Genomic DNA, 22,781 nt, shown 5'->3' on the forward strand with positions numbered 1-22,781 from the left:
ACACACTAACACTCAACAGACCCACTAATACAGCCTTTACACACACAGCCACTCTCAACAGACCCACTAATACAGCCTTTACACACACTAACACTCAACAGACCCACCAATACAGCCTTTACACACACTAACACTCAACAGACCCACCAATACAGCCTTTACACACACTAACACTCAACAGACCCACCAATACAGCCTTTACACACACTAACACTCAACAGACCCACTAATACAGCCTTTACACACACTAACACTCAACAGACCCACCAATACAGCCTTTACACACACTAACACTCAACAGACCCACTAATACAGCCTTTACACACACTAACACTCAACAGACCCACTAATACAGCCTTTACACACAGCACCTCAACAGACCCACTAATACAGCCTTACACACACTAAACACTCAACAGACCCACTAATACAGCCTTTACACACACTAACACTCAACAGACCCACTAATACAGCCTTTACACACACTAACACTCAACAGACCCACCAATACAGCCTTTACACACACTAACACTCAACAGACCCCACTAATACAACCTTTACACACAGAGTTACTCTCAACAGACCCACTAATACAACCTTTACACACAGAGTTACTCTCAACAGACCCACTAATACAACCTTTACACACACTAACACTCAACAGACCCACTAATACACCTTTACACACTAACACTCAACAGACCCACTAATACAGCCTTTACACACTAAACTCAACAGACCCACTAATACACCTTTCACACACACTAACACCAACAGACCCACTAATACAGCCTTTACACACACTAACACTCAACAGACCCACTAATACAGCCTTTACACACACTAACACTCAACAGACCCACTAATACAGCCTTTACACACACTAACACTCAACAGACCCACAAATACAGCCTTTACACACGGAGCTATTCTCAACAGAACCACTAATTCAACCTTTACACACAGAGTTACTCTCAACAGACCCACTAATACAACCTTTACACACACAGCTATTCTCAACAGAACCACAAATACAACCTTTACACACAGAGTTACTCTCAACAGACCCACAAATACAACCTTTACACACACAGCTATTCTCAACAGAACCACAAATACAACCTTTACACACAGAGTTACTTTCAACAGACCCACTAATACAAACTTCACACAGTTACTCTCAGCAAACTCACTACTGTAGCCTTTTCACACAAAGATTATCTCTCTAATGCAGCATAAAAATAGACAGGCCAGTTTCCGGCTACCAAAACCACATGTACTCTACCCACAAGAAAAGAAATCTATCTATCTATCATCACATTTCATATCTCTATCACTATCTTCTCTATCTATCTAGCTATCTATCTAGCTATCTGTTTGTCTGTCTACCAAATAACTATATATAATAGCATTTAGATATAAGTACATTTATACTCCCCTCCTCCTCTCCACACACATTTATGAATCAGAATGACGTGTGTTACAAACATCCAAAGAAGAACAAGCCTAAACAAAGCACCGTACACACGCTGCCATTCACATTTACTGCCTCGCGTGTTACTAATAAACCCCACACTGCCCGACAGACTCCGGCTTGCACAAGAGGCAGAGCACACAGGCTGACTCCAGCGAGAATCAGGAGACGGAGGAGCCCGGGCGAGAGAGGGAGAAGGCGAGGAGCGCAGGAGGACAGAGAGCCAGTGATGACGACGCGCATCGCAGCACATGCAACAAAAGCACCCACATCGCCAGCGACACAACCGGCGACAAGACCAAGAGGCACACCTGTTAAACAAGGACAAGAGACAGGACAGGGGGGGTGAGAGAAAAGCAGAGTCTACTGGAACAGTTTCAGCCATCTGGTTCTGGCTTTTCTGATCTGCCTTTCTCTCTCTCTCTCTCTCTCTCTCTCCCTTTGTTTTTTTTTACCTTTTTGTGCGTCGGAACATGTTGCTGTCGAAGATGCGGGGCAGCCCAGAGTCGAGACAAGCTGAGCGCAGCCGAACAGTCTAGGAAGCAGCAGTGTCTCTCAAAAATGACATTGCAGGTCTCTGTCGCTCTCTCTCTCTCTCTCTCTCTCTCTCTCTCTCTCAGATACACCTCGTATCTCGTGCGTCATGCTGCGAGAAGCTGCAGAGGATGTCAGCAGGAGAGCAGCAGCAGGGGTGCCTTCGCTCTCGCTGCAAAAGAAAAAGGAGAAGAAGCAGCGAAGAGAAGGGGAATGTGGCTGTTCTCGGTATGTGCCAAGCAGAATACAAAGGAGAGAGGGGGGAGAGGGGGGGATATCGGGCTGTCTGTGGTACGTGCGTGCGCCCAGTGTTGTGAGTCTGTGGGTGTGGCGTGGCCTACTGCTGCATACAAGCCAGCTGATCAGGCGCTGGTGCTCGGGCTGCGGCTATGTAATCTGAATGGTAGGAGGAGTCACTGACCCAAAGAACCAGAGGACTGTGTTGTGTGTGGTGTGTATTGTGTGTGAGAGGAGAGGAAGAGAGAGAAGCAGAGAGAAACAGAGAGAAGCAGGGGGTGGGTGTATGTGTGCATGTGTGAGAGAGAGAGAGAGAGAGAGAGAGAAGCGGAGAGAGAAACAGCGAGAAGCGAGGGAGGGAAGGAGGGAGGGATTATGGCGGTGGTTGGCTGCAGGTGCCGCTGGAGCGTGATGTGCCCAGAGCAGAGCCTAGTACAACAGCCGTGTCTCAGAAAACCCACTACAAAGGCCAAAGGCGTTTGGGGAAGTGAGAAAGAAAAGGCCCAGAAAAACAAACTGTCTGACTGTTTAACCGCGCCCTTCCGGATCTGATTTTTAAAAAAGGCTCTTTGTAACACTACCAGGCCTGGTGAAAAACCATTCTTGAATAAAAATGGAATTATATCGTACCATATGCTGTCACAGATGTTTTTGCCACACATAACAACTGATGATTTTGAAGCTGGCTGAAGTTTAATTATTCAGGTCTATGAATAAGAGTTGACTGAAGAGAGAAAAAAAGAGTTTAAAATATGCTGTTTCATGAATGATGTATGTAATATGGTTTTGACTGCTGCGGCAATTTAAAATCTAATTTAAAATGACATTTACTTAAGAGAATTCACTGTGCGTCTGCAGTGGTAGAAAAAAATAAATAGAGACAGACAGCATCAAGCAGGGGATTCTGATGCACGCTCAGGTGCACCGTTTCAGTATCTGCAGAAAGTAAGGAATTATTCTAAAGCACACGTAACGGGTGACGCAGGTGGGAGAAGAGGCCTGACACTTGCATTCCCAACTGCGGTCCCATTCCCCAGCCGTTATTCCACCCCAATGACATCCGGCCCTGCCCCGTGTCCCCCCCCCCCCGAACATGACAGGGGAATGGGAAATGAGCAGACAGAGTGAGAGAACAGGACTCGTGGCTCAAATGCCGCCCCCCCCCCCCCCCACCCCTAAGCTGTGATGGGCATTGAGCGGGGGGTGGGGGGCGTGTGGCGCGTGCGGGACAGTCTGTGCCTGAGCTGCTGGCCTCCTTCAGAGGCACTGCAACGTAACCACGCAGACTGCAATTAAAGATCGGCGGCAAACACCCCGACTGAGCATGTCTGCAGGGTATCACTGTGCTGCAGTAATAACTGACTGCCACAGAAGCAGAGATCACATAAACCAGATAACTGAAAAATTGTCAATAACACACAAACATGCAGTTAAATGCACACGTTTCTTCACTGCACTTTGCTAACACTTGAGACACTCAGCGCATTACACTAGAAAGCATTATGTGCACAAGGAATTGCACCGAATTCGATGTGAATGTTTTCTCTATTGTACATCAGCACGTAGAGCCAAAAGGAGACAATATCCTTGCTAACTGGTAAGTGAAACAGCAGGCTAGGACCAACAATCCTGTTGTGTTTTCAGGACAAAAGGAGTACAGTGCAAAGCTTGCAGAAGTCATAATACTCAACACAACAAGCTGATTTTTGTTTTGCTGTTTATTTTAACCAGTTAAAAACGTGACATTACTAATGCATCCAAGAGAAAGAAAGGCTTTTCAAACTGTTCCCTCTGTGTCGCTTTTACTGAAGTGAAGCTTTTAGCGAATGATCTTTTCAGTAGTGAAGGTCACAGTACATATCTCTCCTTCCATGTTCAGTAGTGCACTAGGATAGCTATGCTGCTAAATCTACAGTACACTAATAATAATGTGCTGGTAACTGCTTAATCATCATGTAAATTGTGTAAAACAAGCTAATACGATCACGTGATTTTAGAAAACAAAGTATGGATATCTTTAATTTGGTTAGCTGTTAAATCAATGATGACAAATGGTTTAAGGCTGAATTTGTCAGGCAGTACTGTTAATGACAGTTGTCTGTACTGGCAGACTCTGCTCGGTCATGTCATTCCCACACTGCAGCAAACTCAATTTCAAATCACTGGGCCCTGAACGGATTTTGACAACATCTGATGCACTGCTTCCTTGTCCCAAAACAGGGCTAAACAAGGACAATTTCTTTTATTTTTTATGAGCAGGCAAACAGAGACAGGCTCAAAGGGGAAATCCAAATCTCGGGCAGAAAGTAGCCATAATCCCCCTTCCCCCCTGTGCAAGACGAACAAATCTTGGGCTAACAGCGTCCGTCCCGCCACTCAAAATTTACCGCAACCAATCAAACGAGTGCTCCCAGTTTCTGCATCCATCACAGCCACACGACTGAAAGGACGAGCGGTACAGGAAGGATAGGATTCAGCACCACGGCCAGCAACCAGCGTGCCGTCCCTCACCGCAGACACGGACGGTCACTGCTGTGACCCAGACCGAGCGAGCATGACTCAGGTCTTTCCAAAAACGATTCACACGCAGAGCTGATAACCATTCGTAGGCCCCAGGGTGTAGCTACACTGCTCTGTCTAACACCACTACTAATGAACTGGAAACTGCTAAGTCATCATGTAATGTATTGCGTAAAACAAGCTAATGTGATCATGGGATTTTATGTCTATAGAAGACAACATACTGACTTCCTAAATTCAGTACGATGTTAAATCAAATGATGAAAAATGGGAGGTCAGTTTAGCTTACTTGTGTTTTAAATAGAATGCAAAATACATTTCTTTTTATTTTTTATTTTTTGCATTTTAATATTATTCTACAATTTGAATAAAAAAGACAGATATCTAGTTGGCATATTTTGGTGTTTTTTCTAAAATTAACTTTTGAAAACAGCCCTCATATTATTTTAGGTCAGTCTATTTCATAAATCCAGTGCCTGGTTGCATCACTTTCTGTCTGCTTTGTACTGCTCTTTTGAGGATTTCAATGACTTATCTGCTGTCAGTTTATATTAATGTCAGCATAACACAATCTTGGCTGTGCTGGGTTAAGCAGAGCGTTCTCCAGATTTTGTCCCAGTTTGCCATGTGGATCAAGACAAATACATGCATACTCTAACAGAACAGCCCACACACACTTAATGAGACATGAAATAGACTCCAGTCCAGTGGTCCATGAGTTCAGACCGAAAGTGACAGAAATGTGAACCAACCTGCTGCTTTTCCGGGGTAGTGGAAGATCCTTCTGGAAACAGAGGGAGAGAGGAGAAAAGAAAAGCAAAGATCAGGTCGGGTCTCAGGTGATGGACAACGCCCAACACTAAAACTCCTGCAAAGACACAAATTACAAGCACTGCTTCTGAACAGAATTACGGTAAAACCAGAACCACAACCCAGTGAACCGATTGTGAGGGGGAGGACACACACAGAACGTGTTTTCCGTGCTAAATGAGCTTCACTGATCATCTGGAAGAAATTCACAGTCCATTATGAGCTCTGTAAATTCCAACAGATTATATTCACTTTTTATTAACAAACACATTATACCACTTTTGAAGATTAGCATTTCTAACCACTCAAATGTTGTGTGAATTGAGCACCATGGCATGCTTTTACATGACATTTGACTAGTTAAAATTATATTTTATTTTTTTATTTTTTGTACAGAATTATTCTTAACAAATTTTAAGTTTAGTTTTTTCAGACATTTCTAAAGCAATTCTACAGAGAGCACAGAATCCCTGGTCTTCTGTGGGCAGAAAGCAATTGTTTGCTAAGTGAACAGACCCACTCAGACCTGATACTGAGGTCTGTCTTTGTGCTCTGATCAGGAATCACTCTCAGTGCTAAAACGAGCTCTTTAGTGTGGGCTGAGTAATCATGAAGCTGAAAAGAAAATGGTTCCTAATGACTCCTACTGCTCAAGCAGTCAGGAATGTTCAGAACAACATGAAATCATTTTTAACACTCTCGATAGAACCGTAACCCATTACTTCTTTGATTCTAGAAAAACATGAAAGGGATTTTTTTGATACGAGTTCCAAATCCAAATTAAATTTATTTAAGACCAGTCGTTTGAAGGAAATGTGAAAGCCGCTCAACGAAACAGTACAAGACCGCGACTTACCTGATGAGTTCAAACACAGGAGAGTTTCACTTTTTTAAGGTTTGTGTCTGTTGCAATCACACTGAGAACAGCCAGGAACAAAACCAATGGTGACCAAAGCACCGAGGTTCATTCTGCACTCCTGCTAGCAGGAGGCAGCAATGTGTTCAATTGGCCAATGAGTATCACAATCCCATGAATTCAAACTGTAGCCTCAATGTTTTAGCCAAATCATTTTAATATAATTATTCACTAGCAGACCGTTCTTACTGTATGCATGCAGAATCGGCAAGTCATTGAGCTGTTACTATACACCTAACCTTGCTACTAGGTCGGGGGCAGGCAAAGAGGACTGTACTGTTTCTGCATATCATGGCAGCTTGTGTTCTTAATTATTTTAATTAGCTCCACTATTATTCATTCATATTCAGATACATGTCTTGATAACCGCATTTCTTTAGCTACATTTCTGCATAAATGAAAGCAGAGGACTATTACTGCATTCTTTCATGTTCTAACATGGAGAACCAGCGAATTATATAACTGAGCCAGGTTAACAACAACAAAAAACTGCATACAAGGTGTTTTTCAGCCCAGCACTAGGTCTTCATACGTGCATCATAATAGCTAATAACATAATCCCCAGGTAGACAGAAAGACAGAGGTGTAATATCCAGTTTTCAGAAAGCAAAAGTCCACCCGAAGTATTTTATTCCAAACAATTATATTTGCTTACGAGCACAATTCCTCAGCCAGGAGATATAACTAATGGTAAATGAACTGCATTTAAATAGCGCTTTTATCCAAAGCGCTTTACAATTGATGCCTCTCATCCGCCAGAGCAGTTGGGGATTAGGTGTCTTGCTCAAGGACACTTCGACACGCCCAGGGCGGGGTTTGAACCGGCAACCCTCCGACTGCCAGACAATCGGTCTTACCTCCTGAGCTATGTCGCCCCAACTAATCAGAGAAAAAACCAATCAGCGGGCTGAGTTCATGGGTGGAAGAACCACATGGTATGACTTCTACTTTTCTGACCCCCTGGACTGTATACCTCTGCTTACATCTTCGCCCATGTAAACTGTGATCTCTGCTTACGGCTTTATCTCTTTAAAAAACGTGCACATTTTTTCCGCACCACCCGACCTGACAAGCGAGCTCTTTCAGAGCTGAGAACGCTCAGCTAGGTAAGCGACGCCTCGCCTCTGCCGTCTCTCTTAAAGCCCTTTTCATTTCCGGATCTTTCTCAGGAGAGGTCGTTCTTTATCCAGGATGCTCAGCCTCTATTTGTCATCGCCGAATCCAATATGCCGGAGGAAAGATCTCCGCTGCCTTGTAGCACGGTCCACAACACGAGAGGGAGGACGTTTGTGTGTTTCCGCACGGGGGGGCTTACAAATAGCAGGACGAAGAAACGGCAATTTCTCATGAATGCCACCAGAGGCACTTCTGCGTATGTAAACACTCCGCGCGCTGCCCTCTGATGTTAACCTCCGGCTCGGAGCAGATGCTTTCACTGGGGGTGGGGGTGGGGGGGGCTCAATGGACAGCACCAATGCCTGCGGCCCCCCTTTCCCAACCCCACCCCACGCTACGGACAGACAGATCTCCAGGAGCGCCTCCAAAATGGAGTAGGGTAAAACTAGGTCAATCGATCATACTAATGGTCTGTTATGGAGCGTTGAATGTCGAATAACATTCAAATCTGCTTTACTGGAGCAGGTCTCCGCCCCCATCAGCTGGCGTCCACTCTGCCCCCCCCCCCACCTCCCTCCCTCCCTCCGCACCGACAGACAGCCTGTCTCCAGGCCTGTCCTTCAGGATACAGAATCCCCCACCCCCTTCTCAGTCAAACTCCCCTTTAATAGCGAGATTAACCCGGACATTCTCCTTCCTGTGTCATTACTACATGCAAAGAGAGCAGCTTTTCCACGACCATCGTTTGAGCTGCTCTCCCCCGGAAAGCGGGGAAAGTGTGAATTAATTACACCGCTGCCCACTGAGTCTGATCTCCCAGTGCTCCCCTTGCGGTCAGTCAGCAAGTCAGCGTTAGCCGCAGATCCAGTCCTGATCTTCCAGCAGGTTGCACGAGCGAGCCGGGCGTGGCGAAAGGGTTAACCCTGGGCCTGCGATCCCCTCAGGCTAAGACTCCCCTTCACTCTCCCCTGCTCTGTGTGCTGCGGGAGCGAGTCTTCCACGCCGCCGCGCTGAGGAGAAACGTGCGAGGCCACAAATAACAAAGCACACAGCTGAGCGGAGTTTAACAATGAGGAGAGGAGGTGCTGTGTGTGAGAGAGAGAGAGAGAGAGAGTGAGAGTGAGAGAGAGGCAGAGAAAGAGGGAAAGAGAGAAAGGCTGAGAGAAAAGGAGAGAGATACAGAAAGGCAGAGAGAGAGAGAGAGACTCAGATATGACTCAGGTGTTGGTTTGAGTAGCACAGGGATAATACCCGATCTTTCCATACCCTCCATGTTCTGATGTTGATCTTCTGTCCTAACATGTAACCCTTTCCCTCACCCTAATGCCACCTTTACAAGCACAACCAACAGGCGTACGATCAGACCTCCCCCACAATCCCAGGGCTTCTCATTCTAAAAGGCGGAAATGTCCTCCAGTGCTTAAGTGGTAAATTGTAACTGACGGATATAGTGCACACAAAGACGTCAAGGACACTGATTCATTCAATGCACACTCCTCCCCCTTTTTTAAAATTTTTTATTAAAACAGCCAACGACAATCAGACAGTGACCTCATGCGCCTTTGACTCACTGTGATGTCATAACATGTGACACGGCCACCAGGGATTTGGCCAATGGGGGCTCAAAAACTCGTCGTCACCACACTCAACTTCCTGCTCCCTCTCCTTACTGCTTCCCCCCATCACGTCGAAACGGCCTGGGACTTCGAGCACGACGGCTTCCGTAACCGGTTAGCCCCGCGTGAGAGGGGGAAATGGCCGTACGGGCTAACCTTCAGCCCTCGCGGTTCAGCAGAGAGCTGCTTGAGTGAAGTACAGTCGCACTGCATGTGGAGAGGAGACCTCTCGGTTATGTAACCACGCATCGTTATTCCATGTCTCACTGTACAACTCAGCAGGCCAAACGCACCGAGCAGCATGTAGCCTCATTTATTTATATATGGTGTACACTTTACAGTACACAACAATGGCAAGCAACACACTGGTAGTGAGTTTGGGGTGGGTGGGGCTGGATCAAAGTTCATGGTAATGATCAAATGATCAGTAATACACAGTTTCATATACACACACATACACACACATATAGAAATATATATATACAGTATGTGTGTATATATAATAGACATATATAGACAGAAATGGAGTCAGGCACTAGGACTGCGTCTTGTCTGAATCCATTTTGGCTTTCAGTGTGTATTGAGTTGAATGCGCTGTGAAGTAGTGACTGAGCACTGGCCAAACAGAACACTTTCCAAAATCCCGAAAAATTAGCTTGTGTCACTCATCCATGTTTTTATGGTATAGTTTATTTTGCGTTCACGCTACTCTCTCACTCTCTGCTCTAACACATGGCTGTCTGTCTGTCATGCACTCCTGTACTGTATTAAATTATGTTTAAAGTGTTTCAATTATTACATTGGAATTTGCAGATATCAGCAGGTCATTTGTGCTGAACTACTCTGATGATGTTACAGAATTATGTCAGTTAATCCGTAATAATAACAACATTGTAAAATGCACATTAGGCATTTGCAAATGCTTACTTGAATACACAGTGTGCCACCGGCATTCACTGATTGAGTTTGTGTCTAATTTCGTCTGCGTGTGTGAAGCACATTCTGCCCTTAAAAGGTTACAAACAAACGTGACCTTTCATGGTTATGGCCGGCGAAAGGCTGTTCGAGAGGCTGAGGCTCAGAATTGGCTCAGACGAAAGAGAAAATGAAAACACCTGGATGCCGTGCACCTGGCACCGCAGCCAATCAGAACTCCGGCAGAACGGACGCCTGTGCAAAACGAATTCCCTCGCCCTGTCTACACGACGGACTCCATGCAAAACGTCTTTCAAATGAATGCGCACGTCAGGGAAAGAGAGGCTCGTTAGTGGGGTATGTCGAGATACGGCACCCCTCGCACCCGGACGTCGTCTGTGACCTTCTCCTGCGCGGCCTGTGTTTTCCATATAATTGTTACAAGAGGGAAGGGGATGTAAAAAAATAATACAAATGATTTCTGCCATGTCACCATATTTAGAGACCTTCGCAGAATGACCTTTTTAACTGATAATTAATCATTCCATGTTGCTGGTGCGCTCTGAAATTTCAAGCATTTTGCAGGTGCAAATTTAACAGTTGTGGGACCATTGAGATGATTTGTTTTTGCTATTAAAATAAGATACTGCTACTATAGCAGTGTTCAAGTGTGCATGGCTCTACATTCCATTTATTCCATAAATCTTTATTTTTCTCTTAATAGTCCCAATCAAGTCCTCTCGTTTCTCTTAAATCTGTCAAAACAACCCTAAGCCCCACGTTTGTGTCCCCACACATCTCCAAATGCCTGACCCGCCCCGATTCCACCCACCCTGAGTTCCACACACAGGAATGAGCACGCACGGCTGCACACTCACTATGCCAATCCAGTATACCGACGCGTGCTTACGACAGCTGCTTTTGCACTCAGCACAAGAACATCTTGTGTGAGTCAATGCCTATGACAAACCAAAGCGATGTCTCCACGCAGTCCTCTTCAGGATTCGCACCGCCGTGACGCGCGGCACAACGAAACAAACGCGTTCTTACTCAGGAAGATGATGAGAATGATATTTTAAACGTTACTCACGGTGAGACAACGTCCGCAGAATTTAAATGTAAGCAGAGAAATATGCATGAGGTACCTGGCAGGCAGGCAGAGGAGGGTGCTGACAGTGACTTCACGCACGGCTCAGATTGGGAACTTCTGACTGCACTGGATGACAAACTGTGATCAGCTTCTTATTCACACATTGCAGCCTGACACTGGAGGCAGATCCATGCTGGAGCAGTCTAAATATGCTCTCCGGCACACAGAAAAATTCTGAGAGTGCCAGACTTGAGAATTTTTCTGCTGGTATTTGGAGAGATAGGAGAGAAGATTCAGTTTGGCCAGCCTGATTGCTTCCCTTCCAGTTCAGTGCGTTCACTGACAGACCAGTCCTCAGCCTAGTGACATCACAGAGCAGCACACTGTGCCCAGTCCAGCACCCCCCCCACACCCTCTCCCCCTTCGGCACCAGAGACCTGTCACTTTCAGGAGCAGAGGGGCTACCTGTATTTTTTTTCTTCTGAGGAATGCCAAAAGTTGATGAACGTGTAGCAGCTTCACCTTCATGCCTGGGAGCCCACACACACACACACACACACACACACACACACACACACCCATCAGGCTTTCTCCTCATTCCGTGACAATGAATGCTCACAGTAATACACAGACGGTTACACGTGGGTAAGGACGGCTTAACGAAAGGCGCAGTTCGTCCCCGTAGGACCTGCGTTACCTGCAAGTCTTACCGATGCTTCAGTATTATCAGTTAAGGATAATGTAAATGCAAAAAGTGTGAGTGCTTGGATAAGGCGTCTCTAATCCTGTAAGATGTAATTAACACGCTTACACACAGAGCCGGGGAAAAAGCCACACACACACACACGCACATACACACACACAAACAGAGATAAGCCTTTGCCTATCTGTGTTTGCTGTTTGATAAGATCCACAGCTGGTTCTGTGCTGATCTGAGACTGTGCCATGAGCACCCAGCTGGAGGAAGACAGCGCTGAGCTCGAACACAAAGCACGGAGACACAAAGCAACCAACCAGCAATTTACCACCGGCCTGCCCGGGACACGTCCTCAGGTAACACAGGGGAGAGGCACTCCAGGAATTTGGAAATCCATTGAGAATTTTTACAATGGAGCGTACGGGCATTGTATGAAAGAGGGAGCATCAAACAAATATTCACAATTCACAATTCAGCGCGCATTCAAAACATGCATTCAACACACACTGAAACACACATTGAAAGAGAGAGAGAGATAGAGAGAGAGAGAGAGAGAGACAGAGAGAGAGAGAAAGCACACATTTGCCACAGTTCTCGCTTTCTGAGCTACTAACATTCTTTGTTCACCACCTACACAAACCCCCCCACCCACCTCTCCGCCAAAGATATTTAAAGACAGAGTGCTGCACAGCCTCAACAGACAGCTGAACAGTTTCCATACGTAGCTTTTCATCTTGTTGTGAAGAGCTCCTCTGCGATTGTCTGCTGTTACATGCAAATCCTTTTATGTGCGGATGCTCTCCACCTGCTCATGTTGTTGTTGTTGTCGGACTTATTTTCCAGATCAATAAATGGGTTATATAGATTCAGCGTCTCCTGTAACCGTCTCTCAAAGCCGCTCGCGAGAGAGGAGGTGAGTGGAACACGCATGCCAGCCACGGCAGACTCTGTGACTGGATCCAGAGGAAGCCATCCCAATCTTTCATTACCCCCACCGCTTCCTGGCAGTAATCTTTTGAGAGCCTCCGATTAGGACCGGAAAGCATTCTTTTTTTTTTTTAAAAAGGCGGTCGGAGGGCGAATGCTGACAGCACACGCTCAAAACATCTCCAGCAATGGGACATGACACAGCTATTACCGGGCGCATGACTTCACACACTCGGGACCTAGGGGAAAAAACACCCACTCTGCAGTTAATCGAATCGGGTGGGGCCGTCGTTTGCACAGAGTAGAATACAGGGCCCATAATTTTGCCTGAGAACGTATCGAAACGATTGGGAAACGTTGCACAGACCGCACATGGTCAATAACCTAAATGCCACGCTGTCACTCATCAAGCTTACAGTGCGCTGAGGGGACCTGGGATGGAGTAACCGGCTAGCAGTCCGACGGTAGCCTTACTCAGTGTACCTATGCACGCCGAAGTGCCAAACAGTCAACACAACTGCACCCAAGGTTTTGTTGAGTTATCCATATTGACAGCTAGAACCGTGTGCACTTTACTGTAAAACCACTCATGGCAATGCACATGGCAAGCAAGAGTAAAAAAACAGTCAGCTTTGTGACTGTTTTTTTTTTTTTTTTTTCATCTGAAAGAAGCCACGTACCTTCCCAGAAAAAGTTCCTGTCCTGCGCAGTCTCATTTTGAAAGGTGGCCCATAGACACACACTCCAGTAAGCATTCTGTTCACAGTACTGTACACAGACTCTGTCAAGAGCAGCAAGCTCACTAAATCCAGACATGCAATTTGAGATTATATCTACTCAAACAGGCACTATAGACGGTGGTACATTTTTACACAAACAAAATAAAAGACAGAGGTGTTTATTCCTCAGGCACAAATATTGATTCTACATACAGAATATACCACTGGAGTTCTTCTGACCTACAATCAAACCTATTATTAAATCAAGAGAAGTGTAATACCAGGGAGATACGTTTTTAAACTGCTCTGGACAATTTCAGTTATGAGTTGAAACGGTCTGAATGTATTTTACCTGCGTACTGCGTTTGTTTTCTCACTGGAAGCCAAAATGTCTAACAGCTCCAGACCTTCCTTTCCATAGCATTGCAGTGCCCTTTTCCCTTGTACCATGTGACACTTGAGGCACTTTAATCATGATTGGTTATCATGCAATCCATGATAACCTGCCTGCATAATGTTCTACTGCCATACATGGTCTCAAACTTGCGCAAGCGGCCGAGATCTTTTTCAGGATTGGTTATATTTGATATTTTAAAGAACTGTAATAAATGGAAATATCTGTATGAGTGGCCATATTGGTTACTTCTGGGGAAATACTGCCTCACTAATAATCGGTTTTACTTTCAATAGCACTGAACTGCACCAACCTGTATACTGCAAAACTGCTCGTTGGCAAGTGCACGGATAGGAGAGTGTTTGATTGAAACGGTCTCATCTGTTTTTGATGTTTGCGTGTCGCTGTGTACTGAAGTCCATTTCATATTCCTCATGCAAGTCAAAATGGTTCTGACCGTAAACAATCAGGGCGGTGGGGGGTAGACTGCGAGCCGGAACCGAGATGGATTAGCTGGCCACATGCGCATCGCACTCCTCCAGCATCACGTTCAGTCAGGAGGCGGCATCCAACTGCGTTTCACCTACTGCCTCTGCTGCCCCGGCACTGGGCATCGCATGATCGGGGGGTACCTCACAGGGGGGCCAGGCTGGGCTCCCAAAAGACCGGTCCCTGAGGGTTTAGCCACTACCAGCAACATAAAGCTGTGTGGCCGCCATTAACCCTTTCAACCAGATAAAATATGGACCATACCGCACCCCCCACCACCCCTCCATGTCCTCCTGCATTAAAAACAAATATTTTACAGACATGTGCTGATAACTTCCCAGGGGGGGAAAAAAAGTCACGCCTCCATTAGAGAACAAGATAACAACAAGCTCATGATTCCTGAGATCATTGTGGGTGGGACTCAAACATCGATGCCTATTTTTTCGCTGCCGCCACGTTCCGTGTGGGGTGCAGCAGAGAGAATCTGTGCTTAGTTTCGACATAGGTACACGCCCGTGTATTAATAAGGAGTGAAAGATGTTCAGATGTTTTGCCTGGCTTTGAAGACGTGCGGGGGGGGGGGGGGGGAGGCACCGAATCGGACCACGCACAGCTGTATTTATCTGAGTGCGCATAATTTGGCTTTGTGCACCGATCAAGCAACCTGAGATGAAAGTGTTTCTCTCCACAGTTCGGCCTACCGCCCAGCTGCTTCTCCAGCCCCTACTGCTCCCTACCGGGGAACTGGATTCCAGTTTGGGCCGCCCTGGATGCGATATTCAGGGGCGGTCGCAAGGCAGCCACATAGTAACTTACAGTAAAGGCTCGCTGACATCAGTTATCCGCAGCCCTTTGGCCCATCTATGAGTTATTATTTAAGCAGCTTCACATTTAATACGTTTGGCCCTCAGCCGTTCCCCCTGTCCTTTACCCCCGTTCACTTAGTCACAGCAATTGTCATTTGTTAAACCCTTACCATTGCCACCCAAATGTCAACAGTGAAAATGGTCAGTGCTTTAACGTTCATCCTATTGCTTTAGTTTCGATCGATTTTCATAATTCTTAACGGACCAGTTTTCATAAAATAGGCTGCACTATGCACGTAGCCTATACACGAGGTTAAACATGCTATATTGCATTGTGTAATGTTTTATATTGTGTAAAATCGCTCGCCTGTGATAACAGAAATATACTGATTAATACTTTGAATTTTTTAAGTTATAGGCTGACGTGACCAGCTCAAACATCTCACCTGCAGCCTCCGGCGCCGAATAATTCCCGAGTCATCCATTGCTCGAGCTCTAGCGCGATTGGGGCTCACCCCTCACGAGACTCCCGCGTTCTTCACCAGAAAGGCTCTGAAGACGTCCACGCGCCGCTCTGCGGCATGCGCCGGCCGCCCGACTTCAGTCAAGTGCCACAGCCCCGATTCTCAACTCAAGCCAAAAAAAGAACCCCACCGCACAAACACTGGCATACTGTGAACTGCTGAGAAAGCAAGTCTGCGGGAGTGTCCCGAATGCAACCGAATGACTTAGGGTTTCTAAACGACGATCCCCGAATAATAATAATAATAATAATAATAATAATAATAATAATAATAATAATAATAATAATAATAATGAAACAATGAATGGAAATGTGTACCGGTAGCCCAAGTCCTTCCTCTTTTCGGTTGAATTTTCCTCAATTGTTGTTATATGCCAATGACTTGCAATGCATTTACTAATTCAATAATACAGCCATAATAGGCTACGATTTGTTTTTGATTGCGATGTCACGAGGACTGAAAGAAAAAAAGACGGTTCTGTTGACAATACCATCTCCATCTCCGCTTCTTCTGTTTCTGTTGATAGCTTAGCATTATTCTCCTTTCGCCCGTGTACTTTCCTGTTCGGTCGTTCCATCCATTTCGTAATGCCTCGGCTGCGATTGTGCGAGTCCAAGCTCCGACAGTAATATGGGTTAATAAGAAACACGCGCAGTAATCATACATAAATACACATATATATATATTAGAACTACGAGTGCTACCCACTATTGTTCACTGCTGTTTCTGTGCATCTAACATTTCGAATCATTTGTGTCTTCAGGATTGTGAATTGATAATGCTCCATTGATCTCTCAAAGACGGTGAACCAAGTAGCTCCCCTTGCTGCCGTCGCGTATTTATTTATTTATGTTTTACATCCTTTCAGAAGGTAAGATGTGGTATTAAGGCATTAAGCCATGGGTGTGTGTGACTGCATCACACCGTAGCCTATCACGTCTAAAAGCAAAAGATACACGTGCATGCATTTCAGCGCCTTTCGGGGAGAGCCAATTAATTGAGCACGACTGGTCTGTAAAGCTCCCTTTTGATAAAAAACGAAACCATATATATGTCATGCCTGATGACGCCTATATAGCCTATCCGTTCTAGGCATGCATATTCATTTCCAATGGTTGTGGAGTAGCATGTTCGATTATAATCCCACAGAATGTTGGCACGTCTGAATTCCGTTGAAGTCGTTTAAGAGCTGACCAGTTCCTAGATTTGAATCTGCAAAAAGCTACCTGGTGTGTTCGCCTGTTTAGCCTAATTCGGGAAAATGTGTTTCTATCCCTCGAGATCGTATTTCAATCGTTTCCATTCCCTACCTCCCACTTCCTACTGAACAGGACGAAAGCGATAACACGTTTAACCCTTCAGCGACTGGAATCACTGCGTCTCTTTCTCTCCTCCGAGATACCCACTCTATTTTCACCAGTCACAATCTCTAATCGGCAACTTCCAGCGGTGCACGGGACCTATAACAGACATATCAACTTTATAGCTTGTAGAAATATGTAATATTACCTGGTTGGGTATATTAAAGAACAGCAATAATGATGAAACATAACAATTCAATACGCGGTATCCAATTGGATAAAATTCAATAGCGCTGTTATTAAAATACTACTTGCTACGTAGGCTACTACTCAGAATCAACCATGACAGAAACGTTTTGGCTCTGTTTGCAACGGGTTACTCCACTTCCATTTTATTGCCTGAAGGATGTACGTATTAACAGAGTAAAATAATAACAGCAAACGCATAACATTTGCATAACATTTTTAGTTTGCTAGTACCATGAAAACTGTGATGCAACGTGGTAGCAATGGAAACATTGTAAACTGGGACTGGGCTGTAACTAAGCAGGCTGCATGTACCGTAGCTAAAACTTGGTTGGCCTGGAATCAATCAAGTCATAAGAGGAGCTTTAAGTTGCATAGTGGTAACTGGATTTTTAAATAGGTCTACCAATATTTTACAGCACAAGCTCACAACTACATTGAATTTCATGGGTTACCTTCTGAAAATGGTCTACCTGCAACAAAGCATGCCAAACTCCAGGTGAGATGTCTATCTAAAGAAAAATTATTTTAGTTCCCTATGCCACTGTGCCTTCATTTCATCAATATCTGCATGAGAGATCATCAGTATGTTACAATAATTACAGGGCAACCAACCGATATGGCCATTTGGTTTAGTATGTAGGCCACAGTATGCTTCTGGCAAATTACTGCAGTAACCCCATGGTTCCATTATTCTCACTTGTCTGTTGGGAAATCAACTATTCTTTCCATTTTTAGAAACTTCTATAAACTAAAATACCGCTTACCGTTAAGTGTCAGTTTTCAGCACATGTTCTGTCAGCTTCCTAAACAATCACAGACCTGACATTTGTGAAATGCTGCTGTTGGTAAGACATATCCTGGACAGATTTCCTTGCTCGCACCACCACCCATTGCGGATCAGTGTTCCATCGGTGGTCCAGCCTGTCGGAGGGAAACTGGTAGAGATAGAACTTCCAGAAAAAGCCAGCTGGGTAGGTTTCAAGCAAGATGTGAACAATGAAGTTGTTTATCTCCTGCTACAATGCACTAACAACCTGAACATGTACAATGTATATTACAAGATACTGCTGGCCACCGCCAAGAAGCACATCCTGGGTGGTGTATGCAAAGCCGACGTGTACCTCAACCCAAGCCCTGGTGCTCGCTACTGAGTACTGTGTTCTGGTCTGGCGTAGAAGCCCACACGTGAAGAAGCTAGACATCGCCTTCAACTGCACTGCATGAACGATCTCTGGCTGACAGTGAGCTGCACTGGTGAACGAACCAACTGCCTGTCTTTGCTGCGCGCTGGCCCCATCCTGAAAGGCAAAGATGAGTGAATCACATCCAGGGGCGTCGTAGTGGGGGGAAAAGTGGGACTGGCTACCCAGGGACCGAATGGGAGGAGGGCCCTCGAGAAGTCTGGAACGATGCGTGAGAGACATGGATCAAGAGACGAAGGGGGCCCACAGAGACTTGCTTACGTACAGGGCCCAGAATTTTGTGCTACACCCCTGATCACATATCCCCCACGAGATTGCCACAGAGGTGCCACAACGTGCGCGTTTGGAAGTCCCGGCACCTCTTCGCCACTCGGACCCGTCAGCCGCTCCTCATGACACCGGACGATGTCTCCGTGGGTAACGTCCTGCCAAAGACGAACTGGAGGGAACGATGGCAGGCAACAGAGCCGCGAGAGCTGCACTGCCTCATTACTAATCCGGCCGACGCGTCTGGACAAGACCCCCCTGCCTAATTGCGATGAATCCGCACCTAATTTAAATGGCAAATGTGTCACTGGAGTAAAATGGATTCGCGTGTGTGTGTTTAGCATAAATCCGATGACATTTTGAAGTAGTCTGGTCTCATCTCTTGTACTCTCTTTAAGGCAATTAAAATTGGGAAATGAGAATAAAGATGTGTCATGTCATTTTATTAATCTCTTTTTCATCAATCTTAGTCAACAGAATACGCAGACAAAAATGTGCTGCATGAATAACTAGATTTAGCAAAGAAGGCAAACACAAAAAGACTTATATTCTCTAACTGTTCAAATCCTCCTGCACACGTAGCTAACACTGTTCTTCTCGAATAATAAATAGAAGCATGAATTTTGAAAAATACATTTTCATTATGGGATTTGAGGGCAGCAGGATTCCACAGTAAACTTCAGGATCTCTCAATGGAAGACCAGCAAAGTTAAGGAGGTGTGTGTGTTGTATATTTATCTCATTGCTATGCTATCAGAGCCAAAAGGTACATAATGCCTTCTGTGCGGTTCTCTGTCTATGCTTTTGAAAATATTTGGAAAAAAACTGATGTCATCCTCTTTTCCTTGTGCTGGTGAGTGAGTAATGGGAACTAGCCTGAAAGGTTCTGAAATATTCATAGCATATTAAAAGTAATTTTGCTCCCCCAAATGAAATTCTGCAATGTCCATTACCTTGTCAGGTTGCATGCGGCAGTCCACAGTATGCGGCAGAGTAGTATAATGGGTGAGGACCTGGTCTTGAAACCTAAAAAGGTCTCAGGTTTGATTCCTGGGGAGGACACTGCCCTTGAGCAAGGTACTTCACCTGCATTGCTTCAGTATATATCCGGCTGTATAAATAGATGCTGTGTAAAGTTGTGTAAGTTGCTCTGTATAAGAGTATCTGCTAAATGCCTGTAATTTAATGTAATACATGCAAGGACAAAACGTAATCACTTTGTATTTCTCAATTATCCCCCAGCAAACTGCTTTTTCTGGGCAGGATTGGTACAGATAAGTAAATAGTTGGAATTTTGTGATTTTCATTTGTGATGTCATAAATCATAGGAAATATAGTGTTATGGACACATGCGCTCATGCAGAGAGGATGCTCCTGGCCAGCCAATAACGGGACAGACTGTGAGCTCTCTGATCACAGACAGCTTTAAAGGGGTTTTGATTGAGGAACAGAAGGATATTGGGCGGAGAGCTATTAGTTGTGATATTTAATTGGTTTAAAACTGATCAGTTGATCAGACTATTGTAAAACAGACTGGGTACAAACTTGCTTGAGTGGAAAATCTCCAGCTGGCAGAACACTCCATTTCTGAAATTACAAGCCCCATTGACTTCATTCTTTCCAAGTTATTTTCATAATGATCATCCTGCAAATTGAGACTCAAACACAATAATCAAATAATTGAATAATCAAAACAGAGAGGAACATTAACATTGTGAACAGGTTATTATTAGGTTTTTTTTTATTTTTATCTCTTTGCTTAGTGTGAATGTGGAGGCTCCATGTCACACCATGTCTGATATAAATAAAACAGTCTGAAAACCCTCCCACCCTCACCCCCCCCCCATCTATAAGTAATTCTATGGGATGCTTGAACTGAAGCCGTAGGCAGCTTAGAAGTTAGGAGGTTTTTTTGCGTTGTGTCAAAATGCTCTCCTCTGTCATCTTCGTGTAGAAGTGGGTCAGAGCTTCACTGCTAAAAGCCTGGCAGAGCAGCCTCTAAATAAAACACCAGCAGCCGATAAGTCCCAGGGGTGCCTTCATTAGAGGAACAGAACAGAGACGAGGCATTGTGGGGGAGGGAAAAGGAGGGTCTGTTCCTTTCTTGAACTGCGGGGTGTCAGTCTGGAAAAGGTTGACAATGAAGGAAAAGTTGCGGTATATGTTAAACATGGTGCCATAGAAATAAAAATAAATGTTCTCCTACATTGCCAATATCTCTCTCTTTCTCTCCCTCCTTCCGCCGTCTCTCCCTTCCTCCATCTCTCCCTCTCGCTCCCTTCCTTCTTGCTCTCAGTGGCTGCCTGAAGGTGAGCTTCAGCAGCCTGTGACACCTTGTGGTAACATGTGGTACAAAAAGGAGAATGGAAATTTGATTTGTATTTCCAATTTTTGTTTAGCATTTTATTGGTCATACAGATACTTTAAAATGAAATATGTTTTGCTTTTACTAATGTTCACCTTGGTCACAGCTTTTAGTGTGTGGTAACTGTAAATACACATGTGATATTCATCATAGCATTCTGAATGAAGACTTAATCAATATTGTGATTTGTGATTCAAAAAATATCTTTAAAAAGAAAAAGACATGATGTCATGAGTCTTTAAGGGTTGAGCAGATTCATTATTTTATAAAACATAACAATAGATAAAATAATAATCACATAGAAATTGTCTCATAAATGTAATAATCCACTTATACTATTGTCTTTTGTAGTAATATCTGCTTAGTTATACTTGTGAGTCTATATAATTATGATCAGTTCTCAACGCATGATGAAACACACACATCTGATGCTAATACCGTGTGCAGTAAGTTGAACTGGCCTGCTAATGTTGCAGTCACTAGGGGGTGCTGTCTGACTTTATGAATCGATGTCTCTAGGTCAAGCTGTTTCTGTTTTCCCCCCAGGTGACATCAGTGCTGTTCCCGTCAGACAGTCACCGTTGGCTACAGTTAAATCTCTGATCACAGTGTCTGCAGTCACAGAAACAGGGGCTGCCAAAACCAGAGGCCAGAGACCATTGGGTGCAGAGAACAGCAACATCACATAATTTGCACCTGGTCAGCAGAACACCATCTGGGCTGGATGAAGAATGCTGGTGTGTAACACCATGTCTGATGCAAATTCTGCCGTGGTCAGTCAAGTCACCGAAACACTATACAATCTGTTATTCCTTTTTTTATTTGCTCACAATGTTCAGTGATAAACAGAACATGGACAAGAACTGAAATGCAGTCCCCTCCATAAGTATTGGAACAGCAAGGTCAATTCCTTTGTTTTTGCTATACACTGAAGACTGAGTTTGAGGTCAAAAGATGTACATGAGATGACAGATCCGAATTTCAGCTTTTATTTCCTGGTATTTTTACCTAGATTTGTTAAACAACTTAGAACATATCACCTTTTGTATCAGACAACCCAATTTGTAGGTGAGCAAAAGTATTGGAACATGTGACTGACAGGTGTTTTTTGTTGCCCAGATGTGTCCTGTTAGATTGATTGGTTAAACAATAAATAGTTCTGAATGTCTAATCTTGGTTTTAGCCTTGGGTTTTGCCTGTGAAAACGGCATTTGTGTTATAAAAGATAAACTAACATGAAGACCAGAGAGCTGTCTTTGGGAGAAAAGCAAGCTTAGAAAAGAGGGGAAATCAATCAGAGCCATTGCACAAGCATTGGGGATAGCTTGTATGACAACTTGGAATGTCCTGAAAAAGAAAGAAACTGCTGGCGTACTGAGCAACAGATATAGAACAGGTCGACCAAGGAAAACAACAGCAGTTGATGACAGAAACATTGTGAAAGCTGTGAAGAAAAACCTCAAAACATCAGTCAGTGACATCACAAACAATCTCCACAGGACAGAGGTGAAGGTATCTCAATCAACTGTTCGAAGAAGACTTAGAGAGCAGCAATATAGAGGCTATACCACAAGATGCAAACCACTCATCAGTAGTAAGAATCGGAAGACGAC

General features: G+C 44.6%; 1 protein-coding gene across 1 annotated transcript in view; it reads right to left on the reverse strand.

Annotated features, from left to right (window-relative positions):
* The window catches only part of LOC135248609 (microtubule-associated serine/threonine-protein kinase 1-like), a 40,730-nt gene extending 23,599 nt beyond the window's left edge, over positions 1 to 17,131 (reverse strand). The window contains exons 1-2 of the mRNA XM_064323433.1: positions 15,707 to 17,131; positions 5,518 to 5,549 (exon numbers count right to left, since the gene is read on the reverse strand). Coding sequence (XP_064179503.1) covers positions 5,518 to 5,549; positions 15,707 to 15,745 — 71 coding nt within the window. The 5' untranslated portion in view covers positions 15,746 to 17,131. The remainder of the gene's footprint in view (positions 1 to 5,517; positions 5,550 to 15,706) is intronic.
* Between the last annotated feature and the right edge of the window lie 5,650 nt (positions 17,132 to 22,781).

The sequence above is a fragment of the Anguilla rostrata genome, chromosome 2, assembly GCF_018555375.3.
Source record: "Anguilla rostrata isolate EN2019 chromosome 2, ASM1855537v3, whole genome shotgun sequence".
In the NCBI taxonomy this organism is placed as follows: domain Eukaryota; kingdom Metazoa; phylum Chordata; class Actinopteri; order Anguilliformes; family Anguillidae; genus Anguilla; species Anguilla rostrata.